The sequence below is a fragment of the Hippopotamus amphibius genome, chromosome 9, assembly GCF_030028045.1.
Source record: "Hippopotamus amphibius kiboko isolate mHipAmp2 chromosome 9, mHipAmp2.hap2, whole genome shotgun sequence".
Taxonomy (NCBI): Eukaryota; Metazoa; Chordata; class Mammalia; order Artiodactyla; family Hippopotamidae; genus Hippopotamus; species Hippopotamus amphibius.
Window position 1 is genome coordinate 43,318,014 of NC_080194.1, and position 22,835 is coordinate 43,340,848.

At 39.3% G+C, this 22,835-nt stretch overlaps 1 protein-coding gene across 4 annotated transcripts in view; it reads right to left on the minus strand.

Annotated features, from left to right (window-relative positions):
* The window catches only part of FAM168A (family with sequence similarity 168 member A), a 199,146-nt gene that overhangs the window by 51,021 nt on the left and 125,290 nt on the right, over positions 1 to 22,835 (minus strand). For all 4 annotated transcript variants that reach the window (XM_057748280.1, XM_057748279.1, XM_057748277.1 and 1 more), the window contains exon 2: positions 14,566 to 14,653. In XM_057748280.1, the coding sequence (XP_057604263.1) occupies positions 14,566 to 14,635 (70 nt within the window). In that variant the 5' untranslated portion in view covers positions 14,636 to 14,653. The remainder of the gene's footprint in view (positions 1 to 14,565; positions 14,654 to 22,835) is intronic.

Genomic DNA, 22,835 nt, shown 5'->3' on the forward strand with positions numbered 1-22,835 from the left:
ACAGAAATCATTCCAATGAGAATCTATACAGCACAGGTAAAAGCTCTTCCAGTCCTTTACCAAAGCCCACCTATTTTCAGCTGTATTCAGGGCTAATTATAATTTAATATAAATACTATACTAAATACCATTCAGGGCTAAGAATAATTCAGTATAAGTACTAACTTATATTTCTATTAACTAAGAATCATAAATAACTAACAGAAAATTAAATTGTACGAGCTTATTTAGCAGGAAAAGGGAACTCACTCACTGGAGGTGGCTCTGGCTTACCCCAAACCTTTCATAGGAGGATCCTTGCGAAAAGGCTTCCCGTGGTTTCCTACTGATCTTGCCCAAGAACATCAGGAGCCCTACGGCAAGAAGACCTGGGCTGACAGAAGCTACTGTCACTGTAGGAGAGGATTCTGAGTAAGGGTACTGAGCTCACCTCACCTTCCTTGTTTCTGAACTTTTCATTAATACCAGGGATTCCAAGAAGGAGCACAGAAAATTGTGCTCAAGATGACGCAAAAGAAATAGATTAAGGGAATGAGTTAGCCGGTTGTTTTATAATGAAAGAGACCTAATGAAATTTATAGATTAATGCCCAGAATGTTAAAGCTGGAAGGGAAATTGCTAAATAACTCACCTAGGTCCCTCAGAGCCTGGATGGGAAGTGAAGGCTAGATTTGCCCAGTGTCTTGCAGTTATTAGCAGCAGAACCAGACCTGGAACTGAGAATTCCACCTCATGCTTCAAGACCTAGTTCCATGCTTGACTTCTCAGAACCCTTTCCTAATAACAACCTCTGATAGAGTTATGGCCCCTCCCTTAGGCCCACTTTGTTTCCACAGCAATTTGTACATCTATTTATTATGTTAGGCTCTGGGAATATAGTTGCACATCCCTCTGAGGCAGCATGTCTCACTGTACTCTGTCTCCTTGCATTTTTGTGTCTTTCCCCTTCTTACAGATCTGTGCTGGTTAAGGTAGCAAGTCCATGGAGGGACAAGATACATGAAGGACACACAGTCATTGCATGTATGTGTATTCACAAAATTGATAACCTTACAATTTGAAGAATAGAGTATATAAGAAACTGGAAGGTCAGAGTTCATCCTGATCAGTTCATGTAGCTCCCTCTGCCTGTGGCAGGAGAACCCTCTCACCAAACAAAATCTCACCTGGAAGTTTATATATAAAATAGGTCTGAGCAGACACCTACTGGAGGGGAAAGGAGCACCTATTTTGTTTAACCTTGTTGCCCTTTAACAGCTCCTAAGGCATCTTGAGGGGCAACCTCCTCATTTAAAAAAAATTTTTTTTAATATTATTCTTTTATTGAAGTATAGTTGGTATACAAGTGTACAATATAGTGAGTCATGATTTTTAAAGGTTATAGTTCATTTATAGTTACTATAAAATATTGGCTATATTCCCTACATTGTACAGTGTATCCTTAACCTCCTCATTTTTTGAATGAGCAAGCTGAGCCAAAATAAATGAACTTTTAAATTCTAGGCCTTCCCCTCATTCAGAATGCGATAGAGGTCAGAGAAGAGTCTTTGGAGCCCAACAAAACTGTAATGAAATCTTCTTTGACCTTGGAAAAGTCATTTGACCTCCCTGCATCAGTTTTTTTCATCTATAAAACTGAATAATACCTATCTCGAGGGATCTTAGGAAGATTAAATGAGATGAACTATATAAAGCACCCAGCTCATGTCTAGTATAACTTGTTGCTCAACAAATAGTCACTATAGAACTGCTATTATTAGATTCAGGGCTGGAATCTGGTGTCCCCCAGAGCTCTGTTCAGCAAACCTGCTGCTTACTCCAGAGAGTATTTCCAGGGGAAAGACATGAGGGCTAGCACCCTGCAGGGTGGCAAAGCAAGTCTGAAATACCTTAAAGTAAAACCTTAAATGAAATCTCTCCAGGTATAAGAAAGCAGCTAAATCTTGATAAGAGAGCACCTAAAGCTCTCAGCATGCTAATGAATAAAGATTTTTTTCACCAGGGTAGAAGACAGGAAATGAAGGGAGCTATAGGACAGTATTTCCATCTTTTAACAGAAATATGCCAATGACTGAATATACTGTTGTTACTTTAGCTAATTCTGAAAATCTGTGTGTCACTGTGAACAAATACATGGAAAGCACGTTTCCTACCATCAAGCAGGATGATTGCTATTCTTTATTTGCAAAGAATACTGGATGCAATAAGACCTTACCTGGAAAAGAAAAAAATCCTTGATTGATACTTTCTTCTATGCAATGGTAACAAATCTTTTTTTAATATGACACCAGTTTTGTTGTTGTTGTTGTTTTTCAAGGATACCTACATTGGGAGTGATGTCCTGAAAGATGTCAGGAGAGGAAGCTCCAGAAATCCATCTCTCCACCAAACCAAAACTGGCAGAAACTGTCTGAAGTAACTATTTCAGAACACTAGAGCCTAGTCAAAAAGCATGCAGCCTCCAGGAGCAGCTTGATGAAGAGGCTGGTAAATTTCAGTTAATTTCAGTCTTTTGCCTGGCAGCTACCATGCCCCTTCCCACAGGCAGGCAGCAGAGGGGGTGAAGGCCTCAGTTGCTGGTATGGCCAGCTGGAGCTATGGCTGGCCATAAGGACCTTGTCCTCCAAATACTGGGTTTGTTTATGTGTTTGACTGCTGACTGTTGCTTTTGCTGGCTGAGGGACCAGCGCAGAGGCTGACAGCCATGGTTCGACCTCCAAGGGCTAAAGTTTATTCCAGGCTATTTAAGGAGACAAATGTTGAATGGATAAACAAAATGGAATATTATCCAGCCATAAAAAGGAATGAATTTTTATATATGCTACAAAATGGATGAACCTTGAAAACATTATGCTAAGTGAAATAAGCCAAATAAAAGGGCAAATTGTATGATTCCACTCATGTGAAATACCTAAAGTAGGCAAATTCATAGAAGCAGAAAGTAGATTAGAGGTTATCAGGGGCTAGAGAGAGGGAAAAGGCAGAATTATTATTTCATGGATACAGAATTTCTGTTTGGGGTGATGAAAAAGTTCTGGAAATAATGAAGTATGTTTATACAACATTGTGAATGTACTTAATGCCACTACATTATACACTTAAAAATGGTTAAAATGGTAAATTTTATGTATATTTTGCCATAATAAAGTAAAAAAATTTCTTTTACATATACTTATTTTTCATTTAAGGTAACACAAGCTATAAGGCTTTGGGAAAGTCATTTAACATAGTTGAACTTCATTCCCTCATATGTAATAGCTCTTCCTAAAGTGTCTGGCACTCCATTTGACAGTCATTAATGGTAGTTATTACTATAAAAGAATTACCTACAGCAGCAGTGATTTATAATTAATATAAACATAATGATAATAACTTAATCAATGAATATTTAATGAGTAATTAACTGCCTGCTCTCTTCCAAGCACAGGAGATTCTTGACTTTTATACTCAGGGAGCTCACAGTCTAGAAAGACATGAAATAAATGAACAACTTCTTCAGAGAACAGGAAACCAAAAGGAGCAGGGGAATAATAACCCAACACTAGCACTTCTTTCTCTGGGGGAAAACACTGCTTTCTTTCCAACCGAAGTGGGAAATCATTTTGTGAGCCAGGCAAGTGAATTAGTCACGAGCAAAGAGGAAATTAGTTTAATGTGCATGATTCTTGCCCAGACAAGATTTAATCCATTTGCTTTTTGCACTGCCATCACACATAATGTATCAGAGGCAGACACACTGCTTGTGTTCCCTTTAAAACCCAGAGAGGCGTTGCCTGACATCCTGGTGGAGTGGGAAGACACTGGAATTGGATTTAGAGTCCAGTAAACCTAAGTTGTAGTCTTGGCTTCGCCACTTACAATCAGTAAAAACTTGTACACACTTATTGACCTTTCTTAGTCTTTCTTCTTCTGTAAAATCAATATTTTAGGGCTTCCCTGGTGGCACAGTGGTTAAGAATCCGCCTGGCAATGCAGGGGATACAGGTTCAAGCCCTGGCCCGGGAAGATCCCACATGACCCGGAGCAACTAAGCCCATGTGCCACAACTACTGAGTCTGCGCTCTAGAGCCCGTGAGCCACAACTATTGAGCCCAAGCGCCATAACTACTGAGGCCCACGCCCCTAGAGCCGGTGCTCCGCAACAAGAGAAGCCACTGCAATAAGAAGCCCGCGCACTGTGATGAAGAGTATCCCATGCTCTCTGCAACTAAAAGAGCCTGTGCACAGCAATGAAGACCCAACGCAACCAATAAATAAATAAAATTTAAAAATATATATTTTAATAAAAATTTCTACCTCATACAGCTGTTATAAGGATTCAATGAAATTACAAATGGTAAAGTTGTATTTTACTTCTTACCTATTATTACATGGGGTTCTGTGGACCCGTGTTTTCTTAAGCTTCAGAGAAAATTTGGTATAGGAGAGTCAAATTTTTTTCTTCCAGTTTTATTGAGAAATAATTGACATAAAGCACTTTAGTATAAAGTTTAAGGTGTACAGCATGATGATTTGACTTACATACATCATGAAGTGGCTATCACAAGTTCAGTAAACATCCACTATCTCATACAGATATAAAATTAAAGAAATAGAAAAAATATTTTTTATTTGTGATACGAACTCAGGATTTGCTCTCTTAGTAAATTCCATATATAAAATACAGCAGTGTTAATTACACTTATCATGTTGTACATCCCTAGTACTTATTTATCTTATAACTGAAAGTTAATTTTGTTTTTAGAGGTCAAATCTGGCTTTGTTAGCAAAGAAGCTGAGACTCAAAGTAAGCCAGTCCAAAGTTGACTACATAGGTAATGTAGGAGGTTTGAGGATACCTCTTCCTTGTTGAGAAGCTCAAAGGAATTGTTAGACTTCAACTATCATTGTTTTAAAAAATAAAATTTGCTATAAACCAAGTAGGCGAGAGGAAAAGATCCCTTTTGTTTTCTCTGAGGATCTCTGTTGTCTCTACGTAACTCATAAGGAGAAAAATCCCCCTCTACCATCTGGTCCATCCAAAGGGATTGACCAGTCACAACAGATCATCCAAATTAAATTCTCTGAGCCTCAGTTCATTCACCTACAAAGCAAGGACAATCTCTCCCACACTGGTGACCTGTCCCAGACTCTCTTTGCCATGGCAGAGGGCTACTCATTAGAAAGGGCAGCCAGAACAAAGGAGTCTTTCCCTTGAGAACCCCATCTCATAATTCTCTGACGTGACCCCATCCCCTCCCCTCCTTTTCTCTCTCGTTCCCTCCCTCTCTTCCTTCCTTCCTTTCTTTTCTCTTTCACTTCTCGCTTCAAAATTTACTGAGACTCTATTCTGTACCCATCCTTATGCTGGGCGCTGGGGATATAACGATGACTAATAAAACAATGGCTACTAATGTTTTAGTACCTAATGAGAGCCTAACTACATACCAGATGTTTATATATACATATTCATTCCTGGAAATAACAAAGCAGCATAAAGTAAGTAGGAAGAGAACTACATTGGCTGCCAAAGTTTTAGATTCTACTTCTAACTCTGATATCTGTCCATCCATCTATTTATGTAAAAAATATTTAGACAATATTCACGGTATGCCAGGGGCTGAGCTGGGTACAAGTGAATCAGATACTGAATTCACTGTGCGTTGTAATAAGCTCTTTCCTTAGGCACTTATAAAACCTCAGATTCCTCATCTGAGAAGAGGATTGTACTTGATGACATCTAATGAAATTATAGCTCTAAATGAAAACATAATGCCAACCACCACCTGAACTGAGAATATAGATAGATAAGATGAGCAGAAGATGGACTGGAGAGATCTGAATGGTCAGGTCATAAAAATCTCCTACTGCTAGTTAACAAGTTTCAACTTTATCCAAAGGACAGTGAAGAATCATTAAAGGGTTTTAAGCATTAGAGTGATGTGCTCAACTTTTCAAGTTAGAAAAATGATTTTAGTTGCTTTGTAAAGAATGCACTGGGGAGAAGGTATGTGATAGGAGTGAGAAAGATAGACCAGTTAGGGGGCAGTGTAAATAATTCAAGAAAGAGTAATAATGGCCTGAATGGTAAAGGGTGGGAATGATGGGGAAGAAAGATCTAATCTGAGAAATATAAAGTTTTTTTTAAATTTATTTATTATTTTTTTGGGGGGGTATACCAAGTTCAATCATCTGTTTGTTTTTTAATTTATTTATTATTTTTGGGGGGGTACACCAAGTTCAATCATCTGTGTTTTTATTTTTTTATTAGTTTTATTTTTTATTTTTTTGGGGGTACACCAGGTTCAATCATCTGTTTTTATGCACATCCCCATATTCCCTCCCTCCCTCGACTCCCCCCCACCCTCCCCGTCCCACTCCATCCTCAAGTTGAACTCCCTTTGTTACACAGCAACTTCCCACTGGCTATCTATTTTACAGTTGGTAGTATACATATGTCTATGCTACTCTCTCACTTCATCTCAGCTTCCCCTTCACCCCCCGCCCCCCCCAAACCTCGAGTTCTCCAGTCCATTCTCTGCATCTGCGTCCTTGTTCTTGTCTTATCACTGAGTTCATCAGTACCATTTTTAGATTCCATATATATGAGTTAGCATACAATATTTGTCTTTCTCTTTCTGACTTACTTCACTCTGTATGACAGAGTTTTTTTTTTTAAAGACATTTCATGCCCATTAGGTTGGCTATTATTAAAAACACACAAAAAAATAAGTGTTGGCAAGGATGTGGAAAAATTGAATCCCTTGTGCACTGCTGGTGGGAGTGTAAAATGGTGCAGTTGCTATGGAAGATAGGATCCAGGTTCCTCAAAAAATTAAAAATAGAAATACCATATGATCTAGAAATTCTGCTTCTGGTATATACTCAAAAGAACTGAAAGCAAGGTCTCAAAGAGACTTCTGTACACACATGTTTATAGCAGCATATTCACAATAGCCAAAAGGTGGCAGCAACCCAAGCGTCTATTGGCAGATGAATGGATTTTAAAAATGTGGCATATACATAAACGGAATATTATTCAGCCTAAAAAAGGAAGGAAATGATAATACATGCTACAACATGGATCAACCATGAGGATACTATGCTGAGTGAAATAAGCCAGTGATAAAAGGACAAATATTGCATAATTACATTTTTATGAGGCATATGGAGTAGTCAAATTCATAGAGACAGAAAGCAGAATGGTGGTTGCCAGAGGCTGGAGGTGGGGGGGGAATATAAGGAATTATTGTTTAATGGGTATAGAGTTTCAGTTTTGCAAGATGAAAAGTTTCATGTATAGATGGTGGTGACAGTTGCACAACAGTTTGAATGTACTTAATGCCACTGAACTGTACACTTTAAAATGGTTAAGATGGTAAATAATTTTATGTATTTTACCACAATTTTTTAAAAAGACAGGACTTAGTGACTAGCCTTAGAAGGCAAAAAAAGAAAAAGGGATATCAAGGATGACTCCTATGTTTCTGATTTGAGGGAATAGGTGGGTGATGGTACCACTCCCAAATTAGTAAAAGGAAAAATAGGTTACAGGGAAAAGATAATAAGCTCAATTTTAGACCTAAGTCTGAGCAAAATCTGAGACATTCATGGAGATGTTCAGAAGACAGGTGGATAACCTGATCTGAAGCTCAGAAGAGAGGTTTGTCACAGAGCTAGAGTATATGAGTCATCAAGTCTACAGGTAGTAGTTGAAACTAGGGAAGAAGAGAAACTAGGCTGTTGGGCAACACCAATTTTTAAATGGGTAAGTAGGGGAAGAAAAGCTGGAAAGGAGACTGAGACTCAGGAACAGCCAAAGAGGAAGAAAGGAAAAACAAATGGAAAAATAAACAGGAAAATTATGGTATAATTAAAGAGCAAGGGAAAGTGAAAAATTCAAGAAATGAGAAGTTAGGAGTGTCAAATGATATAGAGGTCAAATAGGATGAAAGCTTAACAACAGAGAGATTACTAGTAACTACTATAGCAAGAAAAGTTGATAAGAATTCTCCTTAGAGGCTATCCTTCAATCATAAGTGAAAAGGTAATTGACTGAGAAGTCTTTTCTGAGCAGAGATCAGCTGGAACATCAGAAGGGGGTTTTGTGGAGCAGTTTCAGGAATAAATCCATTTTCCAGGCTCATCTCAGATCCTAATCACGGTGGTTTCCAAGACATAGCTAAGTGTGCTAGAGCAGTAAAAGCTCTTGCTTTGTAATGCAGAAAACTGGGGTTTTGGGGGCTCTGCTATATAATATGACCTTGGGAAAGCTGATTCCCCAGTCATTTTATCTGGAAAATAAGGACTATCTCCCCAGACTTGTTATAAAAAATAAATAGGGGGAAAAAAACCCACAAAAGTTCTTTGCAAAGAACAAAGTACAAATGTCAGTGTCTTAAAACCTCCACCAGGTGATCCTTACAAAGGAGGGTGAAAGGTGCAGGGCCTGGGTCACTGCAGAGAAAGAATTTTTTTTTTTAAACCCTGCTGATATATCATTATTCATTGTATTTGCAGGCTGTCAGCTTATTAAAGCCCTCTAGCTGATAAACTGCCGTGTCAAATACAAATCTGTTTCTTAAATTGACATTATTTTTTTAAGTAAAGAAAGCACTATAGGGGAAAACAAACTGGTTAAAAATGCCAGTGAGGTGTTCGAACAGATTGATTTCCTAGTTTTGCAGCCTTGAAAGTCATGTCTTTTGTGGGGGGTATATGAAGTATTGAACATATTTGCTGCATGCTGAAACCAGGAAATTCATTTAGGGCTCAGCACAGGAGTGGGGAGAGCATGCGAGCTGGTGCCGGCCAGCAGAAGATTGGGAAGTGGCCAGGACAGGATGTAGACAAGAAAGGTTTTCAAGGATAAAACCTTGGGTGTTACATTGTGATAGATAATGAATATACAGGCCCAGAATGGGGAGACCTAGGCCCAAGACCTAGCTCCAGCACTTTCCTCAAACACTGCTCCATCTTCTCACCTATAAAATAATGGGTTAGTGTAAGGAGATCCATCTGTACTCACATTTCAGAATTCTTTTCTAATTGGGTTTTTGAAACTTCACTACAAGTCAATGGTTGGCCCTGTTACATTTATTACTCTCAGCTGTCTTGTAAAGAAGGCATTCCTAGTCCTTTTTCTTTTTGCAAAGGATATACTGAGGCCCAGAAAGCTTAATAATTTATCTGATGTTGCATAGTTTTTAAATAGCAGAATCAGGTCTATAATCTAAGTCACTAACTCCATATCCCATATTCTCTTCCCTACAGAGGGTATACTCATAGCTTGCATTGTGATATCCATTAACTGTGTCAACTATGAGCATGGTGCCAGAGGCTTTATGAACAAGAAGCAACCATCTCTATAGATCATTATCCCATTTTACAGTTGAGGAAATTTGAGATTCAGAAAGGTTAAATAACTCACTCAAGGTCACACAGCTCATTAGTGGCAGAGCCTAGATTCTACTCCAGATCTGATAGACTCCAAAACCTGTCCTCTCTTCAGCACATATATCAGACCTCTGGTGATGCCTGGACACTCTAATTAGAACATTTTAAGAAAAGAAGAGAAAAAGAAAGAAAAGTAGAGAATGTTTCGGTCTTGACTACATTTTAAACTTCTAGCAGAGAAACATTTCTGAGGCCTTTCAGAAAAAGAAACGTCCCAGTCTGTAAAAAACCCATTGCCATGGTGAATCCATATGAAGCGTATTCAAGTGTTCACTGTACTTACTATCTTTACTGTCACCTGGAGCTGCCACAACAAAAATACCAGAGACTGGGTGGCTTAAACAACAGAAATTTCCTTCTCATAATTCTGGAGGCTAGAAGTTATGCGATCAGGGTGCCAGCCTGGCTGAGTTCTAGAGGGCTCCCTCTTTCTGGTTTGCTAATGGCTGCCTTCTTGCTGGGTCCTCCCATGGCAGAGAGAGAGCTCTGGTGTCTCTTCTTCTTATAAGGGTACTAATCCCTCACGACCTCATTATCTCCCAAAGGCCCCATCTCCATATAACATCATACTGGGGGCTACGACTTCAACATATGAATTTGGGGGGACATGAACAATTCAGTCTATGACACTATCTACGCTTTCAGTATTTTAAAGTATATGAACAGATTATATTCTCTAAATTCACTTTTCCAAGATGTACAAGGAGCTAATTATAACCACTTCATAGGAATATTGCAAGTATAAGAGTAAATATTGTCTGTAAAACACTGAGCTCAATTTTTGGCACATAGTAAATGCTCAGTAAAGGAACTTTAAAAGGGAGAGAGAGAACACTGTCAATTGGCTAGAAGATAGTTTTTATTGCTGTGATATTGTGATTTATAATAGAAGTATGTATTTGGTCTTCATCCTTGTTCCTGGCACAGGGTTCCTAAAAACCCTTGAAATTTCCTAAGTGATAAGAGCAACAAAGATGTCTTTTTTTTTTTTGGTCTACGCCTCACGGCATGCAGAATCTTATGGCCCAACCAGGGATCAAACCTGTGCCCCCTGTACTGGAAGTGCAGAGTCCTAACCACTGGACCGCCAGGGAATTCCCAAATGATGTCTTGATATTCGTGACAAACCCCTTTCAACAACACAGGAGTTCATGTAAATAAGGTAACTTCTGGAAAGCACCAGGATGTGGGCTGGTTGCCAAGGGAACCAACCATGTGATTGGAGAGTTGAAAGTTTCAGTCCCACCCTGCCCTCCTCTTGACCTCTGGGGAGAGGAGAGGGGCTGCAGGCTGAATCAATCACCACTGGCCAATCATACCTATGTACTGAAGCCAACATAAAAAACAAAAAGGATGAGGTTCAGAGAGCTTCCAGATTGGTGAACATGTGGAGGTGCTGGGAGCGTGGCGCCCTCTGAAGGATCCACATTCTTTTCAGCATACATTGCCCTATGCATCTCTTCCATTTGCCTGTTCCTGAGCTATTCCTTTTATAATAAACCAATAATCTAGTGAGTAAACTTGTTTCCTAAATTCTGTGAGCTGCTCTGGCAAATTAACTGAACCCGAGGGGGTTATGTGAACCTCTGATTTATAGCCAATCAGTCAGAAGCACGAGTCACAATCTGGACTTGTGATTGGCTCCTGAAATGAGGACAATTATGTGGGACTAAGCTCTCAACCTGTGGAATCTGACATTATCTCTAGGTAAACAGTGTCAGAATTGAGTTGAATTGTGGGACACTCAGCTGGTGTAAGAGAATAGCTTCGTGTGGGGAAAGAACCTGCATGTTGAACTTGGTGTCAGGATTGTAATTGCAAAGCTGTATTTTATTTCCCTCTTACATTTCAGAGAGAATTTCAAATCTGGAATTTTTCCAACTTCTCTGCTCCCTGTGGCCACCACCCTATTACCCCTGAAGTAGACGATACCTCCACTTCTACTACCCCCCTCCCAGCCTACCCCAAACTGCTGGCCAGGAGCAGGCTCCCTAGCTCCTCAAAGGTGAGGCTCCCTAGTCCTAGTACCTGAAAAGACAACCCTCTCCCCTAGCTTATCACTGGAAGCAGTGAAAGAAGCACATATTTTAAGACAAATCAGTTTGCTATAACAGAAAGCATATCACTTTGGTATCACAAAGATTCGAATTCAAATCTTGCCTCATCCTTCAGAAGCTATATATGCTGGCCAAGTAATACAACCTGAATTAAACATAGTACTCTTCTTTTAACAGTTAAAGTAACTGTTAAGAGTATTATGGGGTTTATGATTAATAAGATTATGATTAATATATATAAAGTACCTAGTATGTGCTTGCCAAATGGTATTTAACACTTTAACATAACCATTATTGTAACTAACAGTAAAAACAAATGTTAACTCTAATGCACTGTATTTGGCATTTGTTTACAGATTATCTCACGTGGATCTTTATTTCTTGCAATGTGAAGGAAAAGATAACCTGAAAATCTGCCTACTCTGTAACACCTAGAAAAACTGGATAAAAAGTATAACAAACATTTTATGTTATATACCAAACATAGGCAGACTTGAGATTTTAAGAAAGAAAAAGAAATCTCCAGGGGTCAAAAAATGAAAAGAAAATTAAAAATCAGGAACTCTCACAGCAAGCTGATATTGAGATGCTCTGGAAAGTTTTTTGGTCTGGGCAAAGGGCTTGTTTTTCATAGCTATGGGGGGACGGGGGAGGGGCGGGAGAGGCAGCAGGATGGGGGATGAGGCTCTGGGCCCTGGAAAAACCAACAGCTGGAACTCAAATTCCCTTGCTTTATGCTGGGAATTTAGAGAAGTCCTAAGTCATTTTCAAACAAATTGTCTGAAAAGTAGGGACAACAGGAAGCTTAGGTTAAAAATGAAAGTTTCCCTAAGAATTTGAAACCTTGGCTCGTGTGAAGTGTGAATTTATTCTACTTATGTGGAGTTTACACTATCTGTGTAGTCTTAGAATCCCAGCAGAAAAATTAACTTAAAACATAGTTCAAGGCTGATAATAATTCTCGGTGATTAGTAGAAACAAAGACAATCCTCCCTCTCTCCCTGTGGAAGAGTACTAATTATCTCATTTAATTCTCACAACTATCCTATGAAATAGATAGTATTATCCCAATTTATAAACGAAATTAAAATTTAAGGAGTTTAAGCAATTTGTCCAAAGTCATCTAGCTATTATCTGAAAGAGCTGGGATTTGAACTTGATTGCTGTTCATTCAGTTGAAACACATATATAATATATCACACTGCCTAATCTTTGTGCAAATCAATAGATAAATGCAACCATTTCCTTCTCGGGTATAGCCACTCAGTAATAATGAAGGCAACCAGGATCACAGGAAACCTGAAGGATTCCCCTGGGCTCTGTCTGCCAAAGCAGCTCAGTCCCCTCTGGCAAAGGAACTTAGGTTGCTGGAATACTCTGAACTGGGAAGAGAAAAAGCAACAGGCTCCCTGAGCTAGTGGTGCATGGGACAATGACCATGCACCCTGGTTAGTGAAATTAATTGTATTAGAATAAGCATACAATAGAAGTCCAAACAGAATGTATTTACTATTAGGGTTAAATCAGGATAATAAAGCTGTTGTGATAAACACAAACATATGAAATTGAAAATCAGTGATGACAGCTTAGTCATATCAGGCTCAATCTACAATATATTTCCGAATGTTATTTGGGTTGCACACATTGAGAAAATCCTGACTTACAAGCGTAAGCAGCTGCAAATGTTAGCATTTTTTTTAAATGAACATGCATTCTTAGAAGCTTAACACATTGATATCTTATGTGTATCCTTGCTTTATAAAAATAGTTCTAAATATTTTTCAAAAATCAAATCAGATATTTGAGGATTTTCTGAAGCCACACCCCTACCCTCCTCCCCACCCCCCCTCCCCCCAAGCCAATGTTCTTATAGAACAAAATTTGGAACAACCAGACAAAAAGTTCTCTGAGATTCCCTCCATTCTCAATCTAGGAGGCTATATAGCATACATGCTAAAGTGCAAATTTATAAAAAGGAACCAGTACACTCCACCCCTCCCCCATTCTCTTCCAGGGTGAAATTCTCTACCCTCCCACCTCTAATCCTGCTACCAAGACCATTATTACTCTACTTTTGGAGCTCCATTTCCCATTTTTCCCTTTTTCTACTTCTTGCTCCATCTAATCTCGAGTACTGACTGTACCGTGACCATACCTTCTTACCCCCACGTGTTCATTCATATTGTTATCTTTACCTTGGATCTATATTCATTATATTTTTTGAAGGCTCATGATATGCTAAGCACCATGCTAGACAATTTACATACATTTTCTCATTCACTTCCATTATGATACATCCTACCCATCTTTATTTGTAAATAATAATCATTATTAAGTACTTACTTTGTGCCATATTTTATATGATGAGTGCCTTATACTAGCTCATTTAATCCTTGTAGCAGCCCATGAAACAGGGTAATACTATTGCCCTTATTTTATAATGAGAACATGCAGGCTCTGGAAGGTTAAAAAACTTGCCCAAGGCCAGGTAAGGAAGAGAATCCTCCCTGGAAAAGTGCTGTCTGAGCTCAGAGCAGAGATCTTAAAGGATAAGGTGAAGTTGTCAGGGGACAATGCCATTCTAGACAGAGGGACAACATACACAAAGGCAGTGCTGTAGGAATCAGTATGGTATGCAGTCAGGAAACAGATAAGCCCTCAGAATCAGCAGACCTGGGTTCAAATATCTATTTTTGTTTCGTTTTGTGGCCTCTTACTGTGACTATAGTTTTCTCATCTATAAAATGGTGATAATGAACCTCACCATGTATAACTACTTCTAAGATTAAAGTTAAACATGATATGTAAAAGTGCCCAGTGCAGGGCTAGGCCTATGGTAGGTACTCAATAATAAATATATGTTACCTCCCTTCCTTTCCCCCAGTTGTCAATGCAATAACCCATGGTCTTAAGAATGTCATTTCCATCTCCAGTAGACTCCAGACATGTCTCCCTTCTACAAATTCCCAAGCTTCTTGTAGGCGTAGTATACCAAAAGTCATTCGGCATGTTATGTGGTAACGTCCTTAACTACCACTTCTCTCAAAATGAGCGCCATTCTCACACCACTCACCTGTGTAGGCCATGTTCTTAGGGTTGCCATAAGGAGCCCCAGGCTGCACGGGGCTATAAACAGGGTTCATTGTGGACAACTGAGAATCCTACGGAGAAACAAAAAAAAGACAGCTTTGATTATTAATTAATAATAGCTAATTTTTCCTGATATCAGCTTACAATCTATAATCTTCAGGTTATACTCATAAGAGAAGCAACATGGTATAGTAGAAAGAGGACTTTAAAAAAAGCCATTTGTGAGGCTTCCTAGGTGGCGCAGTGGTTGAGAATCTGCCTGCCAATGCAGGGGACACGGGTTCAATCCCTGCTCCAGGAAGATCCCACATGCCATGGAGCAATTAAGCCCGTGCACCACAACTACTGAGCCTGCGCTTTAGAGCCTGTGAGCCACAACTATTGAGCCCATGTGCTGTAACTACTGAAGCCCACATACCTAGAGCCAATGCTGAGCAACAAGAGAAGCCACGGCAATGAGGATCCTGTGCACCACAACGCAGAGTAGCCCCCACTCACCACAACTAAGAAGAAAGCCCACACACGGCAAAAAAAAAGACCCAATACAGCCAATAAAATAATAAATAAATAAATATTTTTAAAAAGCCATTTGTTTGTACTTGGCCCTATGCTAGACACTTTTCACACTACACATGGAGATACTGAGAAGCAGAGAGGTGACACAATTTGACACAGTTCAGTACTAGTTCCACTAACCCATAGATGCCTCTACCATGAGTGTACTGTGTGGCACTGGCCAAGTCCCTTCCCCTCTCTGGGCTTCAATGTCCTGACGTAAAATCAATTACTTTAGGCTCTCTGAGGTCCTTTCTAATTCTAAGGATGCTAGTCTAGGAGCTGGGAGAGGATGCACTTCTACTGTTCACCAGCGGAGCCCGAGTGCCTGGTGATAAGCATACAGACTGCTGGAAGGAAGAGCAGCAAGTGTATCACCCATCTTTGCACTTACAGAGGGCAAAGTTACTCCTTTTAGGTATACAGTTCTATGAGTCCTGAAAAATGCTAGCTACTAGCAGTTTTGGAAAAAAATGGGAATTTATTGCCATTGACCATTTTAATGCAAACAAGGAAACACAGCCAAGATCACTTTCAAAATTTACTCAAGAGAAAGAAAGAAACTTGGAAATTTGTGTGCAATAAGTATCACCTGCACAAGTGCTCTGTTAATTACCTTAATGAAGCACATTCGCCATTCTGATTAATGGAAAATCTATCATTAAGCTCTATTAGCCAGCCAATTTGTCCCACCTTGTTTAGGGAACCAGCTCTGACACACAGGCCAACACATGTTTGAAAATGTGTCTCCAAATATATTATTTATACTTTATAAAAATTAATTCCCTCCTAACTAGGCTCACATGATAAACGGGCAATTTTTTAGGTCATTAACTTCTCCCATAGCACCTCAGGATAGGAAACAAGTCAAATGTTGAAGACAGGCAGTTAAAGTCAACAGCTGGCCTGATGACAACTGCTCTGAGATTAATTAGTCTGTCCAGGTTCTGGAATGAGAGGTGGAGGAAAGATGGGTTCTCAAAGAGAGGAAAGTGGTGCAAACAGGCAAAAAAGAAAATGCCATTGGTCATATTCAGAGGATAGAACTTCTTGATATGTACCCAATGTGCAGCCCTGCCAAATCACTCCAGAGCAAGAGGCTAGATTAAATTACCACCAGTTGACAAACTGAAACTAGAAGAATTTGAGGATAAAAGTTACAGGAGATATACACATTCAAGCACAATTTAAGGAAAAAACACTCTTGCAGCCAGAGTTATCCAAGAAAATGGCCAAGTACACAGTCTCTCTAAATATAAGTGCTCTCCCAGCAAGGTGCTAATAAAATTAAGAGAGTTCACAGATGTTAAAATACACTGCAAACTATAAAGTGGCAAGCAGATGTAAATGATGATGGTGATTGCCTTGGATCTCTCTTCTACCCAACCGGTTCTCTGCTAAATAAGCCAGGGTAAGGAAGACTATGCCTAGGAGCACAGCGGGCCCTGCAAACATCTGAGTACTCTCCTACTGACAAGGTACTCTCTGTGTTGCTGACTGGATGAAGTTAGAAATTGCTTTTCATAACCAAAGAAACTCATCAGTTTTGAAACTGGTCTCCTGCTGCTCCAAAATGAGGGCCACAGCCTCAGAAGGAGACATGCCTGAGTAGCACTCCACAGTAGCATGGATTCCAATCTCAACTAATGACTGTCAGAAATGAGGTCTGCCAGGGGTTCAAAATTTGGAATAAGAATATGACAGCCACTTCTGGGGGGTGGCTCATAGGTAGACAGGGTTCCTGGCTTTTGAGGGAAGGTCAGCCTTTTACAACAGAATCCATACACTGTTTAATAGTTTCAGGGAAGGGCTAAAAATGAGTAGGAAGATCATAAGCTCTATAATAAGTCAGATTTAGGTTCAAATCTTAGAACTGCCACATACCAAATGTGGGACCACAGGCAAGTCCACTAACTTTCCTGAGCATCAGTTTCCTCTAGCCTCAAAACGGAAAAGAATAACACATACTCTGTAGAGTGGTAAACTTTTTTTGTTTTTTTAAGCTAGGTTTATTGAGGTATAATTTACATACAGTAAAATTTACTCCTTTTAGGTATACAGTTCTATGAATCCTGAAAAATGTAAATAGTTGTACAAACACCACCACAATTAAGATACAAGGTATATTCATCACCCCCAAAAGTTCTCTCATCTTTGTGGTCAATATCCTCCCCACAACTCCCAACTGTGGCAACTAATGTTTTCTGTTGTTGTTTTGTGTACTCACATATCAACTTTTAACAGATGAAAGAAGTTAGACTGAGAAAAGGCAAATGAACAGTCCAAGGTCACAAAGTAAGTAAGAGACAGGTCAAGACTAGCATCCCAAATGGATCAAAGACCCAAATGAGAGAGCTAAAAATACAAAACTCTTAGAAGAAATAAGAAAAGACAGCATAAACCTTTGTGACCTTGGATGTGGCAATGGTTTCTTAATTATGATACCAATAGCACAAACAATGAAACAGATAAAATGAATTAATCAAAACTAAAAACTTTTGCGTATTAAAGGACACCATCATGCAAGTGAAAAGACAACCCACAGAATGAGAAAATTTTCTCAGACCATTTACATAAGGGATTTGTATTTAAAATTATATAAGAAATTCTCAGCTCAATAATAAAAAAGCCAATAACCCAATTTAAAAAATGGGAAAAGGATCTCAAACTACATTTCTTCAAAGAAGTTACATAAATGGCCAATAAGCACATGAAAAGATGCAAATCAAAACCACAATGAGATACCACTTCACATACACTAGGATGGCTATAATCAAAAAGACAGATAATGAAAAGTGTTGGCAAGGATGTGGAGAAATTGAGATCCTTATACAATGCTGGTGGGGATGTAAAATGATATGGCCACTTTGGGAAAAATGTCTGACAGTTCCTCAAATAGTTAAACACAGAGTTACCACATGACCCAGCAATGCCACTTCTATACCAAAAGAAATGAAAATGTATGAACATTAATGTTCATAGCAGCATTATTCATAGTCAAAAGGTGGAAACAACCCAAATGTTCAACTGATGAATGGGTAAATGAAATGTGGTATATCCATACAATGGAATATTTGGCAATAAAAAGGAGTGAAGTGTTGATACATACTACAACATGGATGAACCCTGAAAACATAAGTGAAAGAAACCAGTCACAAAAGGCCACATATGCTGTGATTCCATTTCTATGAAATGTCCAGAATAGGCAAATCTACAGAGACAGAAAGTAGATTTGTAGTTGTCTAGATTAGGTCATGACACATGAAATTCACATCTCTCTTAAAATAATTATTATAATGCAGTTCTCACTCACATCTACCTTCACACATACCTACTTCCTGAACGTTTCTTCCTGATAACTCCGTAAGCAATTCAAACTCATCATGTCCAAAAGTAAACTCAACATTTTTCCCCCAGGCCATTCTTCCATCCTATAGTGGCCGTCTCACAGTTACTGACAACCCATCCACCTGGCACTTTAAGCCCAAAATCCTGAAAGTCATCCTAAATTCCTCCCACTCTTTCACACCCAATCAATCACCAAGTCCTGATAACCTTACCTTTCTCATAGCTAATGTTCTCTAGTTCAAATTTCAATACCTCTTGTCTGAACTAAACAGTCCTAAGAGGACTCTTGCTCCCCATTCTAACCAATTCTAATTCATCCTTGGTATTATTAAAGCATAGGTTGGATAAGGGCATTACTCTCCTCAAAAGCCTTGGGAACAAAATCCCTACTCCTTCACGTGGTACAGAATATCCTCTATGCTGTGTCTGGGATAGGGCTCAGGAATCTATGTATTTGTATTTCCAAGGAGATTTTGACGCCCAGTTTGAAGACACTGCCTGAGGCTTTCTATGCCAAACGCCATTTGACGTACATAAGCTTGACAGAGGAATTGAAATATATAGCGGTGTGAATAAGATTAATAAAAATTCCATCTTACATTCCAGTTGGGAAGGGGGAGGAAGAGACAAAATTTTTTTAAAAAGTAAAATATACTGTATATCAGATGGCAATAAATACTAGAGAAGTCCTCTGAAGGTGGATAGGGAGCACCAAGGGGAGGACGTACAATTTTAAATAAGATGGATAGATAAAGTGTCATTGAGTGAAATCTAAGCAAAGACCTGAATAAGTTGAAGAAGCAAGCCATGCAGGTCTCTTGAGGAGAAACTGTCCAAATAGAGAAAAGAGCAAAGGCAAATGCTCCGAAGTGGAACTATGTCTGAGAAATAGCATGAAGCCCTGTTTAGCCAGAGCACAGTGAATGTAAGAGAGAAGAGCAGGCAGTGAGATCAGACAGGTAGTGAAGGCCAAATCACGTAGAGCCTTGCAGGCCAGTATAAGGACGTTGTTTTTCATTCTAAATGAGACTGGGAGTACTTCAAGCAGAAGAGTGACTTGATTTGACTTCATTTTAAGAAGATTACTTTGACTACTGAGCTGAGATCAGAGAGCAGGAAGGCAAGAGGAAAAGCAGGGACATCAGTTAGGATGCTATTAAAATGTTCCAGATGAAAGGTAATGGTGGCTTGAAATAGGGTGGTAGCAGTGGTGGTGTTGGTGGGAAGTAGTCATATTTTGGGTATAATTTGAAGATCAAGCTGATGGGAATTACTAACAGATTGACTGTGGAGTATGAGAGAAAGAAAGACATTAAGGAGGATTCCAAAGTAAACTTGAGAAACTGGAATAATAACAATGCCATTTGCTGGGATGAGAACTGTGAAAGGAGCATGTTTTGGTATGAAGGACAGAAATTTGGATTTGGACTTAAATTTGAGATGCCTACGAATTCTGCTTACAACAATGGTTGGTATACAATGAGCATTCTGTAAAGGTAAAACAACCATTACTATTATAAATATTACCTCTACTACCAGCAGCTACTATTTACTGAAGATCTACCATGTGCTAAGGACTTACCTTATTAGTCCCTATAAGTTTTATAAGGTCACAATGATCTTGCAAAATAGGTATTATTTTCACTACACTAAGTATAGGTGGATAAACTTTAAGTCCAGAGAAATGAAGTAACTTTCCTAAAGTCTCATAACTAAGAATTGAGAGAATACCCAGGTCTTTTGATGCCAATGTCCAAGCTACTTGCACTGGGCTAGATCAGTTTCCCAGTTTCCCTAGTCTCCCAATACAGCACTGGTTTCTCCTCTGGAATAGCAGGCCCCTAACCCTCCTTTAACTCAAGGTCTCTGTGATCTGTTTGGACCCTGATGGATTCCGCCATGGAGGCAGTTCAAATCTACCTACGGGGTCCCTGCTGGACACACACAGGCAGTTATGAGACAGTAAAAGCACTGTCTGCCTGACTTCTATTCCTGCCTACTGTCTAGGATCTTAGCTGCCATATGCTACTGATCCAATCTGATTTCACTTCTTAAATAAGACAAGTAAGATAAGTAAGTGCCTGCTGTGTAAGTCCCATCTAGCTCCCTCTCCAGAGCCAAGTATGGAGTTGCCCCTGCTCCCTGGAGCTGAACCACAGTAAGTCTACATTACTTGTGTCAGCATACACAACTCTGCAATAGCTTCCCATCTTATTCAGAATAAAATTCAAAGTCCTCATGAAGATCTACAAGGCCTTATATGATCTGGTCTCACATGCCACCTCTCCGGCAGCAACTCTTGCCACTATCCCTTGCTTTCTCCACTCCAATCACAATGACCTCCTTGTTCCCTGAACACATATGTATGTTTATGCCTCAGGGTCTTTGCACTTGCTATTTCCCACACCTAAAATGCCCTTCCCCCAGATATTCAGATAGCATACTCCCTCACTTCTTTCAGGTCTCTGCACAAATGTCACCTTGCCAGAAAGTACTTCCTTAACCAACCTATCTAAAAATAACTTTCACTGTTATTCTCGGTCCCCACTGCCTGCTTTACTTTTCCTATTGACACCAATTACTAACTGATATATTCTCTTGCATATTTGTTTATTCTTTCCCCCATTAGAGTTACAAGTTCCATGAGAATAAGGATTCTGTTTATTTTGTCTTGTATCCCAATACCCAGAATATTACCTAGCTATAATGGGTACTAAATGCATAGCAGTTGAATAAATAATGAACCGTCCTTCATGATACTCCAAAAAACAACTCTTAAAGAAGTTTTGAGGTGCTTGGTACTTCTTGGCATATCTCAGTCAACTACTTGGCTTCACATCTCTCCAGCATTTACTTTCAGTGTCCAGAGAAGCCTCTACTGGTAGCTTATCTTGGGCAGAACAAGCAATGGTGAGCCAGGTGGTGGCATGATGACTGAGGAAAACTGACAGAGGTGCTAAAGATTTCTCTCCTAGTGGAGCTGCTTTCATTCTGACTGTTTTACGAGTAGCCTGCTGCTGCCCTCAAAAAACCTGAATTATTTCTTTCAAATCAATACCAAAACCTATGAGCACAAAAATGACAAGAAAAAATTCCGGGGGTGAAGGATGAACACTTGGAAGTACCAATATGCACAACAGATTGCAGCGTTTAAAATTAGTGTTGTAGTTTACAAACTACTTAAAATTTTTTAAAGAACTTTACCCATTTACAAAGCTTATACAGATAGTCCGCAAATTATGATGGTTCACTTAAGATTTTTCAACTTCACAATGGTATCAAAGCAATACGCATTCAGTAGGAAAATACTCTGAATTCTGAGTTTCGATCTTTTCCTGGGCTAGTGGTACACAGCACGATACTCACTCGTGGTGCTGGGCAGCAGCAGCAGCAGTGAGCTGCAGCTCCCAGTCAGCCGTGTGATGGAGAGGAAACAACCGTCTCACATTTGCAAACATTCTGTACCCATAATACCATTCTGTATTTCACTTAAAATACAGTATTCAATAAATTACATGAGACACTCAACATTACAAAATAGGCTTTGTGTTAGTTGATTTTGTCCAACGGTAGGCTACTGTGTTCTAAGCATGTTTAAAGTAAGCTAGGCTAAACCACGATATCTGGTAGGTTAGGTGTATTAAATTCATTTTCAACTCACAGTGGGTTTATTGGGATGTAACCCCACTGTAAGTTGAGGAAGATCTGTAGTTTACAATAAGATTTTAACCATTGTTTCACTTGATCCTTTGAAGTAAGCAACACAGGATTATTAATTTCATTTGACAGATAAAGAAAGCTTAAAGTTTTAATGCATATTAGGATGGACAATGTAGGGAAAAGATATAGCTAGTGTCTGCCCAAAGGAGGTTATGGTCTAGCTAGGGAATTTTAAAAGTTAAATAAAAATAAAGATGCCAAAAGTAATACAAGGAGGTGGAACTTCTATAACAGCAAAACTAATTAGCAAACCCTCTTCTCTAAATGCAACAATAAAACTGAACAAAACTGTCAAAAACAACCACTTTGGGCCTCTGAAAATTAACCAAAGGCATACATCAAATTGAGAAATGTTTATTCAAGAAGAATTACTGAACCATATTAAGAACAGTGAGAATGTGCGGCATTTTAGCCTGAGGCTGCTCCTACCCCCAACCCCCACCTCCCTGGGGGTAATTCCATCAGGCCAGGCCAAGAGGATGACTGCTGCCAGAGCGGGATGATTTAATTTGAAGCTGAGTGTAGAAAATTTGCTCTGGATATTGCCCAGAGTCATTGTCAAAAACAACAGAGGGACAAACTGGGGAACAATAGTAAGCTATCCAGGAAGGCCACTACTGCAGCTGGCCT